This window comes from Oryctolagus cuniculus, chromosome 5 (genome assembly GCF_964237555.1).
Source record: "Oryctolagus cuniculus chromosome 5, mOryCun1.1, whole genome shotgun sequence".
NCBI lineage: Eukaryota > Metazoa > Chordata > Mammalia > Lagomorpha > Leporidae > Oryctolagus > Oryctolagus cuniculus.
The window spans coordinates 159,530,541-159,551,501 of record NC_091436.1 but is presented as its reverse complement, the minus strand read 5'-3'; the positions used below and the strand labels follow the sequence as shown (position 1 = coordinate 159,551,501).

Here is a 20,961-nt window from a genome sequence, read left to right as displayed (position 1 = left end):
GGAATGTTTTTTTAAACCTCAGATGAATATGAGCAGTTCCTGGCCCTCGGAACACCAGAGAGGCATCAACATCTAATCCAACTTCCACCCAAAGCTGGAAACCACTGCTTTCTGAAATAACTCCGCAGACATGTACCCACCTCCCCAGAAAACCCGAGTCCTAACTGATAAGGTGGTACAGTCCACTTTAAAAACGGTTGTTTTTCAAAAGCTGTTCTTCACGTTCTGCGGAAACACTTTCCCCACTCTATAGTTACAAATCCTGGGTCTTTCCTCGACAGTCTCGCACACTGTTGGTCTTCCACACCTGGGTCCTTCCGACACTGGACAAGAGGAACGTCACCTGAGCCTTCACCTCTGTCCACTCCCTCGTTCCCCTGACCTTGTACATGGCCTTTTCCACTTCCTGCCCCCCCCCACACACACAGGACCTGGCTACTTGATAGGTGTTATATATTAGACGTGCGCCTGGCTGCATGACACGAGCTCTAGGTCCTCACCCTCTTTGGCATTTTCTATTGGATTCATTCCAGTTTATCAGTTTTTCAAATGCCTGTTCTCAGAATGTGGCACAACTATTACCTCTCTCACATTTCTACAGATGAAGCCCATGCCTTTTGTGTGGGCTTTGCTAAATATCATTCTCCCTGACTCCATTCCTCCAAATGATCTGAACTGTGAGAGGGAAAAAAAAAATCTACACACATGCATCTCTCTCCTACCCAGCAAACGGCAGCTACAGAATTGTTCCACAACTATGCAGAGGGTGCTCCGGTTCCGGGAGGTCTTTTCCTCTCTGGGGATTTGGTTTCCAGTGTGGGGTTTGGATAAAGCACTCTGTGTAACGGGTTAAAATAAGTCATCCCAGAACACCGTAGGCCTCATTTGCTATGATGGCCAAAAGGATCTGGCTGTTCAGTTGGGCCACTTTGTAGTTTTCGCTGAGCGGGAGTGGGCGTGGGCAAACAGGCTGACCCGTGACTGCAAGGCTTCAGCCGGGAGCAACTGCCTCTATCGGAAGAACAAATTCCCTCCGTGTTGTTACGGTGGTTGTGGGCTCTCCTTTTCCTTTCCTTTTCACCGCACTGACTCAGAATGAACAAAATTAAATTCTCCCACATTAGCATCCTATACCCGCCGTGAAGACTGATCTCTTATACAATTACGTACTTTAACATAGATAATCAATGAAAACGGCTAGAATGTGTTTATCAGATGCAGCCATTGTACTGGGACACTGCATGCTATTTAGTTCTCTCAACTGCTCCATGTACCAAACAGACACAAGGGATCTTCAAAAAGTTCATGACCAATATGTATTATGAAAAAAAAAATGCATTAATTTTACACCAAATATAAACAGGCATCTTAATTCCACTTTTCCGTGAACTGTGAGGCAGTCTCAGAGTTTCACCCGTCCGTGACAGAGCAGGAAAAGTGAAGTCAGAGAGGCACAGCAGCTGGCCCAACAGCCCGGAGTGGGCAGATGATGAACGACCATTGTTTACAGGAATGCGGGCTCCTCTTGCCACTCACTGGCGCCTATTTTTAGCCTGGGTCTACTGTGTGTGTTGGGGGTGGGGGTGAGATGGTCTCTCAAGGCCATGGTTAAAGAGGGGCAGAGACATTCAGTGTGGGTCACAGCAAAAAAAAAAAAAAAAAAAAAAAGGCGTTTGACACAGGTTCCAGTCTTGACCCCCTGAGCAGCTACATGATGTAGGCCAAAACACGACCTCCGTGCAGGATCTCTGTCCTCTACGAGGATGACCATCCTGACGTCGTGGTGCGGCTGCAGACTGAGGGCGTATTTGTAAGAGTGGCTGCGACAGGCCTGCACTCAGAGCAGAGGTTCAGCAGTCACTCGGGGCTCTGCATTTTCAAGTCCCAAGGCAGGGCCACAGCGTCACAGCCTTACACTCACACTGCCACCCCACAGAGAAGCTCCCCGAATTGGTGCTTCATGAGTGATGTCTTAGAAATGCAGCGGTGCGGCCGGCGCCGCGGCTCAATAGGCTAATCCACCTAGCGGTGCCGGCACACCGGGTTCTAGTCCCGGTCGGGGCTCCGGATTCTGTCCTGGTTGCCCCTCTTCCAGGCCAGCCCTCTGCTGTGGCCAGGGAGTGCAGTGGAGGATGGCCCAGGTGCTTGGGCCCTGCACCCCATGGGAGACCAGGAAAAGCACCTGGCTCCTGCCATCGGATCAGCGCGGTGCGCCGGCCACAGCGCGCCGGCCGCGCCGGCCATTGGAGGGTGAACCAACGGCAAAAGAAGACCTTTCTCTCTGTCTCTCTCTCTCTCACTGTCCACTCTGTCAAAAATAAAAAAAAAAAATAAAAAAATAAAAATAAAAAAAGAAATGCAGCGGTGTGAAAAACAAAGAAACACAATTCACCATCACAGCTCTCAGAGACAGACTAGGGAAACTAGGAATGAACGTGCAATAGAGAAGGGAGAATGAGAAGCCTACTGCAGTGGGTTCACTAGCCCTGCACACCACGCCTGACCTGTGATCAGGAAACACAGATATTGATGGTGCACAACTTGAGGACAAATGCTCTCCTCAGCCTTCACACTTCTCTCCCAGCTCTCCTGTTCCCATCTGTGACCAGCCCCAGGGCCACAGAGGGGAACCTCTCGGCGTGATCGGCAGCTGCCTCATCTGAGGCGTTCTCTTGCTCTCGCGAGGGAAAACAGGCTCACTCCTCACTCTGGCCCGAGCATGACAAACAGGCCCGTGGACAATTTGCCCTTTAGTTCTCTAAAAGTGCCAGAATGCCGAGTGTGACCCCAAAGACCTTTCGGATGTTGATTCAGGCAGCCAAGAGGAAAGCATCAGGGTCCCGGAAAACCACAGAAAGCCCTCCTGCCCTGGGGCTCCTCGGCCAAGACCTGCTGAGACCTCGCATCCAGGATGGTTTTTCACTTAAGGATAAAGGTAAAGGCATCAAAACGAACAGACCAGTAAAACAAACACATCACATGAATGTTCTGTCATTTACTTTAGGTAGGTCTTGTACAGTCCAATAAATACTGAGTACCACCATGTGCTGCTACACCTCCCAACCCAATATCCCTTGTTCCTTCCGCAGAGGTAACTGCTGATACACCTGATATCAAGCCTTCCAGTCCATGTTTTTATACATTTAGATATTCACAAACAAAACTGCAGTTTTGCACATCTTCACGATCTGTATACATGATTCACACCCATCTTTCTGCAGCCTGCTCTGTCACCCGACATTGCTTTAGGAGATCCCATTGTGTTGATACATGTGGATCTAGTTTTCTCATCTTGACTGCCGCAGTCTATCATATGAACAAACTGCCATTTAACCTCTTCCTTACTGATGGGTATTTTGGTTATTTACAATTTGTTATTAAAAAAAATGTTGCTTCATACAATCTCTGTATGCTCACAAGTGAAAATTTCTGTGAATAAGTCCAGTTGCAGAATTGCTGTGTTACTTGGGGAATGTATTTTTAATTTTCGCATAAACTACCAGACTGCTTTTAAAAAATTCTGTGGAACTTGCTAATGTCAGTTTTTAATTTTTGCCACATTCATGGATGTGATATGGTTTTAATTTGCATTTCCTATTACTACTATAGTTATGCATGTCTTTAAATATTTATTAATATGAAAGCTTCCTCTTCAGTGAGCTGCCATTTAATAACCTTTTCCATGGTTTTTAATAGATTGCTGGTCTTCTATTTATTAATTTATAAAAGTCACTTATATATTCTAGATGCTAATCTTTTTTTTTTTTTTACACAAATCGCAAATACCTTCTAGCCTTATTCTTTTCAAATCATCTCTCCGTATGGTATCTTCTATCGTCTCAAAAATTTTAATTTTGATGTGATTAAACGTATAACTTTTATAGTTTTTTTTTTTTTTTTTAAGTCTTGCTTAAGAAATTATTCCTTCTTTCTGTCTCTGTCTGCTCTGCCTGTCAGAAAAAAAAAAATTTATTCCTGGGGCTGGCACTGTGGCTTAGCAAGCAAAGCACCGCCTGTGATGCTGGCATCTCCTATGGGCACCAGTTCAAGTCCCAGTTGCTTCACTTCCGATCCAGCTCCCTAATGTGCCTGGGAAAGTAGTGGAGGATGGCCCAAATGCTTGGGCCTCTGCGGCCTCTGCAACCATGTGGGAGACTCAGAAGAAACTCCTGGCTTGGGCTGGCCCAGCTCTGGCCCTTGAGGCCAGGTAGGGAGTGAACCAGCAGATCTAAGATTGATCACTCTCTCTCTCTCTCTCTCTCGCCCCCTCCATCTCCAACTCTGCCTTTCAAATTAATGAATTTTTAAAAACAATCATTCATACAATAACTTCTGTTTTCTGTCTTCAAGCTTCATTTTTATTTAGGCTTTTAAATGATCTGGAATTTATTTCTGTACGTCAAGTAGAGAATTCTGAGCAAACAGAAGGCCATTTGTCCCAACACCATGCCCTATACAGTCTTCCCACTCATCATCACGCCACTCATCTTATAGCAAGTTCCTGTATGTGCAAGAAACTTTCACCTTTGCCTAACTGACCTGGTTGTCTAGTCAGAGCTTTCTACACCTCCATGGCAAACCAGATACCTTTCTCTGGTAAATGTCAATGACCTACCCAGGCTCTGATTTCTACTTTGCCAGACAAGTCAGAGGGGGTACTCCTACGTGGAGTGTACACTATTTTCCACCTACCTCTTTCATAAGGTTGAGGTCCGATTTATGAAGGAACGTTAGGGTAAGAAAAATTTTCCCATCTTACTATTAATTTGCAGGACTTACTCAATGACTGCCCAATATAACTTTTTATCCAAATTGTGTAAAAAGTCTTCTACCCAACAGGTTGAAGAGTGAGTGAGATCGAGATGGGGCCTCTATAGAGTCCCAGAAGTCAAGGATTACACCCTTAGTCTTTTCTACTGTACGCAGATGATCATCACCAAGTCCTGTGACTCTCAGGGCAGGTGCCACATATTTTCACAATGAAAAAACAACTGAATCGCTCTCAAATGGTTACAAAATATACAGCACATTCAAGGAGCCTCTGCTACCAGCAGCCAGCTGGCCTACTTAAGCACTTTGTTCAGGAGAGGAATCTGGAAACTAGTTGTCACACCGAATTTAGGCTGACTTTGAGAAATGAATAAATATTGACAAAATACTTCTATGAAAACCATGTGTTTTCTTAACTGCATCAAACTACTGGGTATTCTAAAGTAAGTCTTGCTGTGGATTTGTTGTTACTTTTACTATATTTCCCCAAAGTGATTCTACTGAACTGACCTGGACCAAGGAATCACTTATGGAACTAAGAAAGCAATGCCAGAGACAGCAAATCTAGAACCAAGTTTAAAAATATAGATATTACCTCAAAATAGACTAATTTTATAGATATATCTCTCATGACAAACTCAACTCTGCATGCAAGTGGTTTCATTTTCTGCAAAGCAACTTATTGCATGAGAATGTCCTTGTGTAGAAACCCCACAGAATAAATAAACAGAAGAACGTGACTGAAGGCCTGAAAACACTCTTTATATAATAGACTTCTTCCAACAATGTATGGTTCAACAATACCGATTCAACTACTCTGTCTGCAGTGAGGAACTCCGCTCCATGCCTTTACATCCTGTACATCCGGCGTGCCTCTCTCTCACCCCGTCCTGCATTTTCATCCACAGCTTGTTTACTTCCTAACATGTATTCGATGTACTTACTATGGTTAGGGTTTACTATCCGAATCCTCTCTTCTAGAATGCATGCATGAAGTTGTGCCTTAACTTCCTCCCTGGTGCATTCCAACACCTAGAACAGTACCCAGCATGTGAATAAATAAGTGAACAAATGAATATTTGTTCATTGTTTGTAAAGTGAGTATTTGCTGAAAAGTGAATTCTAAGAAAAATAGAATTCAAATAGCTCTAAACAACTTCAGATCCATATAAACGTGCTAAAATCCTCCCTCCTCTGGCCCTTTACACTGTAACATGTATTAGGAGAAGTTCAGTAGGAGAACTTTTTACAAGAATGGTCAAACTGAAACCAGGTAACTACTCCGTAATCATGGGTACCAGGAAAGCCTACTGGGATAAAGCAACAAGCAATGGGACAGAGGACACAGCGCAGGGGTAGGCAGTGGGCCTGAATCCCTGTCCACCACGGACTAGTTTTATGACTATACAGAAAACAACTTCTCTGAATCTCAGTTCCTTGACACACAGGAAAGCCACTTCACACATCTGTCCACGTATCACACACATTCTCTATGAGCGTGCTCTGTGCAGGGAGTACTCTGGTGCTGAAATTATAGCAGCAGGGTGGCTGGGAGCTCCCACTCCTGGAGCTCACAGGTGGTGCGGAGGCCGATGATATACACGTGGACAAAGTATTCAATAAGCAAGTCACATGCCGCTGAGAGGCTGTGACGGAAGCCTTGTGTAGACAGACACACCAGGCCAACAGGTGGTATGTGAGGATGCAGTGGGAAGTAACTTTAACGGTGACCACAACATGGAAGTGTAATTCATCTATTTTATTTGAAAATGGGGGTCAAGCATACATGGCAAGAGAATCCTACCAGGTAGGAAAGGATTTTACGTTGAGAAGTCTTGGTCTTTGCTCTGGACTCAAACTTCATTCCACTTGGTGCAAGTACTCCTCTAGCCATTTCTTCAACAGGCCTTATATGGTAACTTCACTCCAGCCAGGCTGGAGAATTCGCCGTCCAACATGCTTTCTACTCTCCTCACCTAGCCCTAGCCTCTGCCAAGCTGCCCTCCTAGACTACACAAATCTCTACTCCCAGCTTACTCTTTTATGTCTAATCAATTTTTGCTACTTCTGAACTAACCAAGAAGTAGGAAAAGCAGCTATGTGCACATATGCGTTCTTTACCTCAATATTTCCAACAAAACACACAAAATCCAATAATCTGCTCTACTTAGGATTTCACAAACTGAAATAATGAGGACCCAGTGGGAAAGAGAGAATGTAAGATACATTTTCATGTAAATTTTTAGGGGCTAAGGCATTAGATTAAGCACTATTAAGAAGCTCAAGACAGGCAATTTGATGTAGGTGGCTGGGCAAATAGCTAAGGTTTAATCTGATTATGCAGAGCTCTTAGGATTTTCTAAAGTTGTGACTCAAATCCATGAAAGTTTTCAAAAAGCATTCCATTTAATGCAAGTTCATCTACGGATGAGAATTATTCAGTAAGAAAAACTGTTTTGAAGCAAACATATAATTCAATTTTCATTTTTCACTACTCTAACAGAACTCACGCAGCCCAAGGAGTCAAAAATCAGAAGAAACAACATTTTTTATTCTCTCCAGGAAAATAAATCCCGAACATTAAAACCAAAGTCAATTATCACAGGAATATGATTTTTTAAAATGCAAGTACATGTAGGTTAGTCAAGATATTTTAAAAATTTCTAGTGCAGGAATAAAGAAAAAAGTTCAGATTGTAAATATGAGTATGATGGTCTTTTGATAACAGCTTTGAGCATTTAACAGCAGCCAATTTAGGTATCATAACAGCTTCCTAAGTATTATCTGACACAATCTTCACTAGGCTCTCATTTTTTGAGAAGACAGACATTAAAGACCAAATCTGATGTTGCCCATGTCAAAGATATTATACATCTTTTATGGGTGAGAACACTGTTCAAATGACTGAACAGGCGCATGTGGTTAAAGGGAGTTTTCCAAAAGTTGACAATTTAGAAAACAAATGAAGCCGAGGAGCTGGCTCAGGCCCTTTCCAGCCTCTTCATCCAGGCTCTCCCAAGCCGACCAGTATGGAAACCTGATTACTCTTCCTAAATATTTTTATCATTTGATTCTCTACTCCAAAAGCCTACTTGTGGGGGCTGGCGCCGTGACGCAGTAGGTTATTCCTCCGCCTGCAGCGCCAGATCTAGTCCCGGCTGCTCCTCTTCCAATCCAGCTCTCTCTGCTATAGCCTGGGAAAGCAGAAGATGGCCCAAGTCCTTGCCCTTGCCCCTGCACCCACGTGGGAGAACCGGAAGAAGCTCCTGGCTTCAGATCGGCACAGCTCTGGCGTCCAACTGGGGAGTGAACCAACAGAAGGAAGACCTTTCTCTCCCTCTGTAACTCTACCTCTCAATAAATAAATAAAATCTTAAAAAAAAAAAAAAGCCTACTTGTTCTCTACTGCCTTCAGAACCTAAGACATTCCGATTCAGCTCCCGGCTAATGTACATGGGCAGCAGGAGATCAAGTATCTGAGTCCCTGCCACCACGTGGGAGACCCGGATGGAGCTCCTGGCTTCAGCCTGGCCCAGCCCCAGCTGCTGCAGCTATTTGGGGAATGAACCAGAGGATGGAAACTCTTTCTCTGCCTTTCAAATAAATAAATATTAAAAAAAAAAAAAACTAAGAAAATCTTCTTGGCCTCTGCCTTTCAAACAAATCTTTTTTAAAAAAAAAAATTATCTAAGAGAAACTTCTTAGCCTCAAATTCAAGATTTTCCAACATCTGACTTGATTCACATCTCCCAAATGTCAATCCCATAATGCTACCGGTCCACAGACTGCACACTCAAAAGCACTGCTCAGTACCTGGTCCACGCTGGGCTCTGTGAAGACACAGCGTGTCCATCAAACTGCTCTCGGTGCAATGTTCCTCACATACATCTGTGTGACTACTTCTGGGGCCTCACGCGGTCACTTGGTCACTTACCCTCACAGGGATGTCAGCTAGATCCTACATTCCTCCCCTTCTCCATACATCAAAATCCAGCCTGCTCAGACCAGCACTGTGGTACAGCAGGTTAAAGCTACCTGCAGCGTGGCATGCCATATGGCTCTAGGAGTCGTCTCGGCAGCATCACTTCCAATTCAGCTCACTGCTAATGTGCCCGAGGAAGAAGTGGAAGATGGCCCAAGGGCTTGGGCCTCTGGACCCTAGTGGGAGACCTGGATGAAGCTCCTGGCTTGAGAGAGGCCCAACCCCGACTGTTGCAGCCATCTGGGGAGCGAAGCAGCAGGTGGAAGACTTCGCTCTGCCTCTCCCTCTTTTTAGGAGTCTGAATGCTGAAAAGGTCAATGAAGGGGGGGGGGGGGGTAATGCCTTCTTAGAAAACACAAAGGAATGGCAATCCCTCTGCCTCTGGAGAGCGGGATATGAAAGAGCCCAGGCAGTGAAGCCCAGCGAGTCCTCCCAACAGCCTACAGCCCCTCCTGCAGTAGGGCCTCCCCCAGGGACACGGAGATGGTGATGAATATGCATTGCTAAAAGCCAGAGAGGAGTTGCATTTTATTTTTGCAAAGCAAATGTTCACTTCTCAATAGTTTTTCATAGGGATGAAAAATAGGATGTGAAGAGAATGAGCTGTGCACTGGGAGTCAGAAGTATTGGTGTTTAGTTTCTGAACAAGCAACCATTGAGCACTTACTGTATGTCGGGCATCCTAGGTGCTTGAGATACATTTCTGGACAGCAGACAGATGTCGCTGTCTTCATAAAGTTCATTCAGGTGAGAAGGGACAGGTAAGAAGAGACAAAAAAACACATGATATAACTACTAAGTAAATGGTTCAACATCTCCAAGGCTATGTAAATAGCAAACTCTTAGGTCCTGTGTGCCCTGGAGAAAAACACAGTGTGAGAGGATCAAGTGTGAATATGACAGCGCAGGCTCCAGTTTAAGTGGAGTGGGGAGGGTGTGAATATGACAGTGCAGGCTCCAGTTTAAGTGGAGTGGGGAGGGGAGGTCCAACTACCCAAGTACTCAGGCAGTTTTCTGGGGGTAAGATCCCCATGGCCAAAGGAACAGCCCCATAAAGGTGAGGAGGTCTCCTCTGATTCTCACATCTTGTGAAAGACATGACACCCCGCCACCCAGTGCAGCAGGTGCACAAACAGTGTCTCCCAGCGACTTGACTGAGGGAACTGAGCCAGTAAATAGTAAAGCCAGCGCTGCAAACCAGGCTTCTTGACCCTTGGTCCAGTGCCCTTCTTTTTCTTTGTGCCTTGCTCCTCCAGTACGGAAGAAAGGGATCGTTCCTCACACAGCACCGTCGGAATGTCAGGTGTCATCGTCACATTGCTATTACTATTGATCAGTTTCATCACTATTTCTCAAAGAACAATTTCATTTTCCCTTCCAATGGCTTATTTTCTCCTCTATCTGTGCTTTTCTCAAGTGGATCATTTTAACCTCAGATTATCAAGTTAACTGAACTTCTTTGGATATTTGATAAATGGGAGATATTAGGTATGAGAATAAGCTATATAAAACACTTACGAAGGGGTCCTCAAAAATGTGGATAAAAAACTATGTTTTTAAAATTTTTGGCACCAAAATAAACTGATTTTTAAGCTCCATTTTCCATGAATGTTTAAAAGTACCTTTGTATGACTTAACACGAAAAGGTGAGAATGTAGAACCCAGAGATCAAGATAGAGAACCTAGAGTTTTGAAAAGTAGGAAGTTAAAAAGTTAAAGAAACAAAGAAATCCTTAAAAAAGGAAACTCACAGAAAAGGCAGAAAGGAGGCTGAAAAAGGTAAGTAGGTTGGAAAATATTCAAGTGAGAATATGAAAATATGAGACAAGAAACAGTACAGAGTCAGATTTCAGACGCAGGGACTGAAGAGCCGGTGGAATTACCACCGGCCACGGGCAGCGGCGAGCCACACCTGAAAGACGAGAGCTTTCTGCAGGGCTGGGTTTAAGGTTGTGCGAGGCCCTCACGCGTGGAAAGGTGCAGGAGATAAGAGGTCAACCTGGAAGATGTGTACTCCAGCACCATCCTGACCACGTGTGGCTATTGAGCAATGGAACACAGCCAGCCTGAACTAAGCTGTTTAGAATACAGATATTCAATGAAAAAAAAAAAAAGGGAAAATTCAGTAACTTTTGGTGTAATTACATGCTGAGATATCCACATGTTCTGGGTTACATGAAATGCATTAAAATTTATTTCACTTATCTCTTTAATGTGGCTACCAGAAAAACTGAAGGTCACCAATGTTATTTCCCTGCTTCCACTGGACACTGCTGCTACAGAACACCACATTAGGGTCACACAAGGGACGCAAGTATGAAGTAATTCTTCTCAAACATCTCAAAAGAATGAAAAAAAAAAAAACACATCAAGACAGCTAACATTTACTAAGCACCCAACGCAATTTGCTAGACACATAGAAATGCACCACCTTGCTTCTCCCCAAACCAAGAAATATCGTCGCTTCTTACAGAAGGCAGCAGGGCTCAAACACACTGTGTTAAGTGCTGGTGCTGGGATTCAAACCCCTGAAGGACACAGATCTCAACTCTAAATCCCCTTACTAAACTGCTAGACTCTAATGGACACATTCAAACGAACGTTTCTTCCCAAAGATCTGTAGAGTCTGTGATATACCAATGATGAGGTGACTAAGAAAGCAATATAAATAAATGCATAGTTTTTTTTTTCAAATTAGAATGAGCGACTGATGTCTTTTTTTTACATTAAGCCACTAAATCAGTTTCCAGTGCAACTCCTTTCCCTTTATCAACATCTACTCTGAAAAATGCAAACCCATCTAGTTAGATACTACGTGATCACCGACAACCCTGAATCCTAAGACCTTGTTTTCTGAACTAAGGACGAGTGTAGGAAGAATCTTCAAAAAGTTCCAGAAATGCATATTATGAAAAAGCTATGTTGCTATAATCATAAAAATTTCAATTTTTTTCTCACCAAAATAATCTTTTATTTCCATTTTCCTCACCAAAATAATCATTTATTTCCATTTTTCCAAACTTTTAAATAAATACAAATAAAACAGTTTTAAAGAGACCAATCTTCCACCCATGGGTTCATTCTCAAAATGCCCGCAACACCTGGAGCTGTGCCAGATTGAAGCCAGGACTCTGAAACTCAATCCAGGTCTCCCTCAGGTTTGGCAGGGCCCCAAGAACTTGAGCCATCATCTGCTGCCTCCCAGGGTGCACATTAGCAGAAAAAGCTGGAATCGGGAGCCAGCAGTCAAACTCCAAGGGGAAGCATCCCAAGCAGCTACTTTACTGCTGTGCCAAACACCTGGAGCTCCATTTTCCCACAGAGTTTCTGAAGTACTCTCATATAATGTGGATTCATTTACAAGATTTAACAGCCTACTTCACATCAGGGAAGCACCTGAACCTCGCAGACTAATAACCACTGCCACAGATGTACCCCCATGGGAGTGGAAAAAGTGAGGGAGATTGGAAGGAAAACATTCTGGAATAAGTCTAATTAGCAGAACCATCTTAAGAGCTTGTAATGGATCTAGAGTCAAAAGCTTGTTGGTCTGAAATGAACTACTAATTTATTTACAAATCCAAATCCCATTCCTTGCCACTTTTCTTTTTAAAGATTTATCCATTTATTTGGAAGAGTTACACAGAGAGAAAAGGGGACACAGAGAGATCTTCCATCTGCTGGTTCGCTCCCCAAATGGCTGCAACTGCCAGGGCTGCCTGGGTGAAGCCAGGAGTTAGAAGCTCCACCCAGGTCTCCCAAGTGGGTGCAGGGGCCCAGGCACTTGGACCATCTTCCACCACTTTCCCAGATGCATTAGCAGGGAGCTGGATCAGAAGTGGAGCAGCATGGCCTCCAACCAGTGTCCAAGGGGGCAGGCACCTGCTGCAAGCTACAATAGCCTTGCCCCGCTTTTAAAAAAGTGATACAACTTGGATACATTGAAGTTATCTCCCCTGAAGCTCAATCTTTCTGAAAAACACATAAAGAGGGAAAAAAAAAATCACAAGGGTCAAGGTTAAAGCCTCGAAGAGCTGGCCCTTGGTTCTGACTCAATTTCCACTTCTCCTTTCAATTACGGAGACATCCCTGGCATTGTTCTCTTACCCACTACAACCCCCACCAATACTTCGGAATAAGAATCAGACCCCAGGGGAGAGTGTCAGTCCTAAAGTTGCTTTGTCCACTCTGCTGCCAAGACACCCAGCGCACAAAGTGACCAGGCCTACGAGGCCGCCACCTACACCCTGACCATCGAAGGCCTTGAAGTTGAGTGGCCCCTACCCACGGCGATCCCACTCCTCCCAACGACACCTGCGAGTCTCCTCCTCTAACAACCGTCACTCGGAGAAGCCCGCTGCTCCCCACCCGCGATGCATCCGCCCCAAGTGTTTTTACGCTTTCTTGAGTTTAATTAAATAGCTGGCGAGCACCTGTCGTGGGCCAGCCCCTGCTCAGGGTACAAGGCGATAGGGCGGCGTGCGGAGGGGACAAAGCGACCAAAGTCTCTGTCCTTCTGAAAGTGACACGCTGGGGGGAGGGAGAGGTTAAGCCCACGATGAAGAAACCTGCGGTGAACTGTGCTAAGCAAAGACGACCAAGCAGGCGAGGGGGTGGGCGAGCCGCGGTGGGCCAGCGGGCATTTCTAGGTCAGGTGGGGTCGCCAAGGCTTCGCTCGCACGTAATCAGGCAGAGCGAGCGAGCGAGCGGGAAAGGGGAGCGAGGGCAACACGCAGAGAAAGGGGATTAGCATAATTTGCCCAGCGCCGGGGGCGAGCATTTCCCCTTCGGCCCCAGGGCCGGCCCTCGCAGTGCCCACACAATACGGTGGTCTCCTCCTGAACCCAGAGACCCGGGCTCTGGGGCTCCCACCCGCCGGGGAGTTCGCGGCCGCCGGGATCCGGCCCCGAGCCGAGCAGGGGGCGCCCCAGCCCCGGGAGGAGCCGCCGGAGAGACCCCCCCACCCACCCACCCCGGGACCCCGGGCTCCAGGCCGGACGGCCCGGGAAAGCTGGCCGCGACCCCCGCCTGCAGCCCCCGGCGCGCCGACACACCCCTCCCCGCCGGAGAGGGCAGCCGAGGCGGCGGGCGGGCATTCGGCCGTTAGGGCCGGACCCGGGACCTCCGCGCGGGAAGCCCCGTCCCCTCCGCCCCGGCGGGAAGGGCCGCGCGGCGGGTTCCTCCTCGGGCACTCGCGGCCGCGTGCATGCAACAGGGGGCCGGACTGGAGCGGGCGCCGGGACAAAGTTGCCGAGACCGCGGGCGCCGGCCGAGGGCAGCGGGTTCCAGCGGTCGAACCCGCCGCGCCGGCACCGCCGCCGAGGGCGTGAGGAGAGCGAGCGCGGCGGCCCCGACTCACCATGATCCGCGGCGGGCGGCGATGCGCTGTCCAGGGTAGCCAGCGTCCCTCTGCCCGGCGCGCCCGCCGCGCCCGCTCGGTTTTACCCCCGCCCGCGCCCACGCCCACGCCCGGCGCGCGCACGCCCGCCGCCCGCGCCTCCCCGCCCCCTCGGGCTCGCGCCGCTGCCGCGCGGCGCCCGCCGCCTCAGGGCCGTTTCGACCCCCTCCCCACCCACGGGGCCCTCGGCGGGCGGCCGTGGCGCGAGGAGAGCGCGCGCGGGGAGACCGGGACACGCAGGACGGGCGAGAGGGCGACCCCCCAACAGCTCCCCCCCCCCCCCCGCCAACAACACGCCCGCGCGCCTGGCCGCCCCGCGCCCCTCTCCGGGCGCCTGGTCTCTGACGTGCGCGCGTGCGGCGCCCCCTGCCGGCCGGACGGCGATTTGCAGGCCCAGCCGGCGCCTGCTGCGCTCTGGGGCTCTACGTTCGCGGAGCGGCCGTGGGACCCCCACCTGCTGCCCGGAGAGCCGGGGGCGGCGGGGGCGGCGCAGAGGGCGAGGCCCCTGGCGCTGCTTGTGTTGGGCCGCCTGCTTTCCAAGCACGTGAAGAGGGAGTGGCCTTGCTCGTGCGGGTGTGCAGTGCCTGTGCAGGTGTGCAGTGCCCGTGCAGGTGTGCAGGATGTGGGGGTCTTTTTTTCCATAGGAGGGGTGAGTGGGCTTCCTTGTGCTGAGCCGTACCCATAACCCATCCTGAGCGGGAGACTCATACGCCTCCTTCCCAGGGCCTTATCCCAGGGCCTTATCCCAGGGCCTTCCCAGCTCCTGGGGCCAGTGGATTGTTGATTAAACACATTCGTTGCGCACAGACTGTAGGGCGTCTTCCATCCCGAGTCTTCCTGAGCCTGCCTGTGTCTCCCTGTCTCGTGTCGAAATGACGTGACCTTTCCTCGTTTTCAACTCTATCGGTGTGCACGTGCTTTTTCACGCACCTGTGACCGGAGTGGAGCACGGTGCTCGGGGATGCGCACTGGGGCAGGGGCTTACTTTGCAGAGCTGCGTGGAGAGCACAGCAGGTGCCTGGGCTGAGTCCTGCCTGTCACCCGTCACTTCATACTGAGGTTGTGCCAGAGCTGGCGTGGCAGGCGTCAGGTCCGTATTTGTCTATAGGGCGTGGACAACTTGTCATAAACAGGAAAGCTGCTTACCAACCAATGGCATAAAATCTCAGGCGGCGGCTCTGCCACACCCTGGCTGCCCGTGTTATCAGTATTAATCCGAATTGGTTAACCGACCTCCCCAGTTATCTGACCAGTGAAATGCGCATCGTACAGCACTTGCGTGTTGTTAGGATTAAGTGAGCGTGAATAACATTCAAGAACGATATGTGGCACAGTAAAGTACTGGTTATTGATTTGTTATTAAACCGATGACTATGAGAATCAGAAAGTGACGTTTTATTTAATGCTGGCATACAAAAAAAAAAAAAAAAAAAGGCGTTCAGGTAGCCAAAACCAAATATTCGGTTTGACTCCTCTGACATTTACTCGGCTGCGCTCATTCAGCGAGTATCAGAGGGCCTCGCGGTGGGGGCTGGGGCGGCACCGACTTCGCACACACAGACCTTGCCCTGGAGGTCTGCAGAGCCTGTGATGACCTGTGAGGCTGCCTGCCAAGTTTGTGGAAGAGGAATTAAAAGTGGAGTTTATTTTGCTAAAAACAATTATTTTTTTGGAGATCCATGCATACTTTTTTCATAATTGTGTGCCACATTTTATGAAAAGAAAACTGTATATCATCCGTTATTTCCTCTTTTCACCAAACTTCTTGAAGTACCTTCATATATTATGACCTGCAGAGACTGGAAAGAAATTTACCCAGATATTCACTAAATATTAAGTGTTTTTTCCTTTGGGTAACAGTATTATGGAATGATTTTTTTTTTCATTTTATATTTTCTCTTTACTTTCCATATTTTACATGTATTAATTCCTATTAATTTATAAAATAGCTTTTACATTCTTTGGATAATGACCTATAAGAATGCTGGATCTGAACTGCACTGCATCATTAATTAGTCTGATGTAGCAGAACATGAGCTCTACTCATGTTAGATAGCGACTCTCAGACTTTATTTTGTCTGAGTAGCACCAGAGGATCTGACACAGTGCAGAGACACCGGGAATATGGATTTTTAACAAGCACCACAACTGTGACTGATGCAGGCAGGCAGTCCGTGGACCACCTTTTGCAAAACGCAGTTCCATCACGTACTCATGGAAGCCACAGTCTATTTTTCTAACATGAAGGGAAATTGATTTGCAAGTGGCAGCTGCCTTGCAGGCACTGTGCCACTGCTTGTCTGCGGGAGTCACATCCTTGATGTTGCCTGTACCTTACAACCGTAACAGGCTGTCCTGTGGCAAGCACTTTCAAACACTGAATTAGCCCTCTACTTTCAACTTACCAATTAGCCTGGTAATCATCATTTTACCTTTATTATCTATAAAGGCATATCAACCCACAGGGTCAAAGTCACTCACATCTTACCTATTTCTTAAAATACCATTTTATGGCATTCCTAGTGTCTACAATAAAGGAACAAAGGAGACAGCAAACGCCAGGCCGTGTTTTCCCCCCACAGTCGTCCATGAAATAGGGAAGTGGTTCCAACTCTGTAAACACAGAACTGGCAAAATGCCTTAACCAGGTCCATGCGACTGGGAAAGGCTCTTAATCACATTTAACAGGAATCTTTATTTTCATATATCATCACGGACACGACTCATGGCACGTCTCTCCTTTTGCTATCTTCTCTTTTGCATGGATTGCTCCTAGGCAGGAGTCTGCTTGTGTTTCTTAGCTAGCGAGCATGTACACAATGACATAATCAGAGACCGATCGTGTGGTAGGTACTTAGGTGGATGCGGTACTATTTAAAGTGATCATTAGCATAATCCACGAATCTTAAATCTATAAATAGAGATCAGAGTCCCCATTTTCTAAGCATACCTTGTATTTTACAGCCAAACACAGTGTGTCTCGGAGAAGCTCAAGAAGACCGCCAGCCAACAGTGACTAGAAGAGAGCTAACGCCTGGGGCTCTTCAGCCCCGGCCAGCATTCTCGTCGTCTGACTGCAGACCAGGACTGGACTTCCAGCCCTTGTCAAAAGTCTGCAGCAGGAAGGCTGTTTTTCCTGAGTCTCATCTCCTTCCTGTGCCTTCCTTCTGAAGTGTCCCCTCTCTAGATACCTAGCATCTTTGCATTCCATCCCGAGGAAGATATTTGCTTACAATTTATTCTGACTTTAGTCACCCTGCTATGGTTCTTCGGAGTGACTCTATGTTAGGGTGGTAGTAGAAGAGGGCTCTGGAAATCACATCCTTTCCCTGGCCGCACACTCTGTTCTGTGTACGTAAAGCTCTGTGTCTGAGTTTAGCAATGAAAATGATGAGGTGAAGAAACCCAGACAGAACACACTGACACAACTGAGTTCCACCAGCACATTTACTGCAGCTTTTTTTAAAAAAAAATATTTATTTGGAAGGCAGAGTGAGAGAGAGAGAGAGAAATCTTCTATCTGTTGGCTCCTCAAATGCCCACAACATCCAGGCCTGGGCCAGGATAAAGCCAGGAGTCAGAAACTCCATCCAGGTCTCCGGTGGATGACAGGAGCCCAAGTACCTGGACCATCTTCCACTGCCAGCAGAGAGCTGCATCAGAAGCGGAGGAGCCATGAGATGCCAGCATTACAAACATTGGCTTAACCCACTGCACTGTGCCACAATGCCAGTGCCAATGCAGTATATATCCTTTACTTGATATTATCAGGGCTAAGAGTTTATAACAAAGCAATGTAAGTATATGTTGTTTATTGGGTTGGAATGCAGTAACAAATAACAAGTAGACAATCATGACCTCATAGAAATCCATGTAAAAATATTTAAGTTCATTCATTCAAAATACTAGAATGTCCAATACAACATTCTAGAGCCAGACTGGCAAACTGGGGCCAGGTGCCTGATAATAAATTTTTATCAAAACACCATCGTGCCCATATATTGACATGCTGTGTGTGGCAGTACTGCACTACAACGGCAGAGTCAGGCAGGTGTAACAGAAGCTGTATGGTCTAAATCCTCACATGCCTAGTGTTTGTCCCTCCACCAGAAAAGTCTGCTGATCCCTGGAAAGCTTAGATGATATGAACACACCTTTGAACAATATAAATCTCCTTCCTTTATGAAGCTTAAATTTTAATGGAAAGGAAAATAGTAAACAAAAAAATTCTAGGTAGAGAAGCGCTGTGAAGAAATTATACATGATAAAGGCTGACTTGGGAGAATCACATTGAGCGGGAGAAATCAGGAAAGGCCTCTTGAAGCAGATGATGAGTAGGGAGCCTGGGGGTGAAAACAAGCCAGCTGTGATGTCGTGAGTTCTAGGGGGAAATTCTAGGAAGAGAAAATAGCAAACGAAAACACTCTGAACCGGAACAACTGGGCTTCTTCGACGAGCAGGATGGGAGCCAGTGTGTCTCGATGAGTCAGGAATTGGAGTGAGGAAGTAAACCCATAACCTTCCTGACCAACTCCTACAGAGACCCAAGTGCTAGATCAGCTCTTGTCAAAAAGATAAAAGGGGCTGGCATTGTGGTGTAGGTGGTAAAGCCGCTGCCTGTGACACTGGCATCCATATAGGCACCGGTGCATGTCCTGGCTCCTCCACTTCAAATCCAGCTCCCTGCTAATGGCCTGAAAAAGCAGCAGCAGATGGCCCAAGTGTTTGAGTCCCTGCACCCACATAGGTGACCTAGATGAAGCTCTTGGCTCCTGGACTCAGCCTGGCTCAGCCTGTGCCATTGTGGCCACTTGGAGAACCATTGGATGAACAATCTTTTTTTCTCTCTCTGTAACAATGACTTTCAAATCTTTTTTTAAAAAAAGATTTACTTATTTATTTGAAAGGTAGAGTTACAGAGAGGCAGAGGCAGAGAGAGAGATGTTCCATCCACTGGTTCACTCGCCAGATGGCTGCAACAGCCAGAGCTGGGCTTATCCAAAGCCAGGTCTCCCACACAGGTGCAGGGATCCAAGGACTTGGGCCATCCTCCACTGCCTTCCCAGGCCACAGCAGAGAGCTGGACTGCAAGAGGAGCAACTGGGACAGAATCCGGTGCCCCAACCAGGACTAGAACCCGAGGTGCCAGCGCCTCAGGCAGAGGATTAGCTAAGTGAGCTGCAGCGCCGGCCATAAGTGTCATTTTTATATGTCACTTGAAAATAAAAACTTTAAAAACTTTTAAAGATTTATTTATTTATGTGTTTGAAAGGCAGAATGACACAGATAGAAAGGTAGAAACAGAATGAGATCTCCCACTGATTCACACCCTAAATGCCTTCAACATACAGGTCTGGGCCAGGTCTCAACCAGGAACCAGGAGCTCCATCCTGATCTCCCCCATGGGTGACAAGGGCCCAGGTACTTGGGCCATGTGCTGCTGCCTTCCCTGGCACATTCGCAGGAAGCTGGAAGAATAGCTCGGACTTGAAAAAAATCTTCTGATATGGGATGCCAGTGTCCCAAGTGGAGGCTTAACCCTCTGCCACAAGGTCAGCACCTAAATTACATTTTAAAAAACTCACTGGGGGCTGGCGCTGTGGCGCTCATACTGGGGCCTAGTTGGTTAAATGACATGGGCCCGGAGTGACTCCTGCAGAGTCCCACAGCATTGGTACAAGAGCTGAGTTGAAGCCAAATGAGCAGTCCTATCCAAATGGCTCACAGAGGACCTTCAGGGATCTGTAGATTAGTGCATTCCCACAACTGTACTTATCTCAACTATGGAACATTTTAAACATATACCAAAGTAGACAGAATAATAATGAACTCCAATACATCTTCAAAAACTGTTAACTCAGGATCAGTCTTGTTTTATCTATATCCCTACCTACTTCCCCTCACCCTGCTATTTATTATTATTATTATTATTATTATTATTATATTGCTATTATTAGTATTATTTGACAGGCAGAGAAAGAAAGAGAGGGAGTGTTGCCATCTACTGATTCACCCCCTAAATGTCCACAATGGCTGTGCCTGGGCCAGGGCCCAAGCTAGGAGCAGGGAACCCAATCCAGGTCTCCATATAAGTTGCAAGAACCCAACTACTTGAACCTCACTGCTGCCATCCAGGATCTGCACTAGCAGGAAGCTGGAGTCAGGAGCCAGAGCTGGGAACCAAATCTACATCTGATGTGGGATCTGGATGTCTTAATTGGTATCTTAAATGCTAAGCTAAACTCCTACCTCTCATTCTGTTACTTTGAAGCAAACCTTAGGTATAATATTCAATCTGTAAATATTTCAGTATTAATCTCTCGAGACAAAAATTCTTGCTAGAAACATGATCACAATGCCATTATTATACCTAAAATTAATCCCTATTCTTGAATAATTTGTTAATGTCATTAAACATAGACAATGAATAGTTTTCCAATTTTTATCTTTAACATTGCAGTTGCTTCATACATCTTTTCAGTCTCTTTTCATCCCTACATCTTCTCCCAACCTCTTTTCATTTTCTTGCACTTTATTTGATTTGATTGTACTGTGAATGTCCAAGGTCTGGATTTTGTTGATGGCAAACTCACGACACAGTTTAGCATGTGCTTCTGGTCTTTCTGTTTCTGTAAACGGGTAACAGTGGCTGGCTCTGGAGGCTTGATCAGATTCTGCATAGAAGGCTTTTGGCAAGAATACTTCATCAGTGGGTTTTTATTCTTCTGTTGGGGGCATATAATATCTGATTATCGCTCTTTTTTGATGTTCAAGCAACAGCTGATACTCAAAGCCTACATCCCCTGATTCA

At 46.7% G+C, this 20,961-nt stretch overlaps 1 protein-coding gene across 2 annotated transcripts in view; it reads right to left on the bottom strand.

Moving 5' to 3' along the window:
• The window catches only part of ELOVL2 (ELOVL fatty acid elongase 2), a 61,705-nt gene extending 47,470 nt beyond the window's left edge, over positions 1–14,235 (bottom strand). The window contains exon 1 of one of the 2 annotated variants that reach the window (XM_002714176.5): positions 14,112–14,235. In XM_002714176.5, the coding sequence (XP_002714222.1) occupies positions 14,112–14,114 (3 nt within the window). In that variant the 5' untranslated portion in view covers positions 14,115–14,235. Of the gene's footprint in view, positions 1–9,419; positions 9,439–14,111 lie in introns of those variants that run through there. The other variant, XM_070074419.1, reaches the window with a different exon arrangement.
• Positions 14,236–20,961: the final 6,726 nt, after the last annotated feature.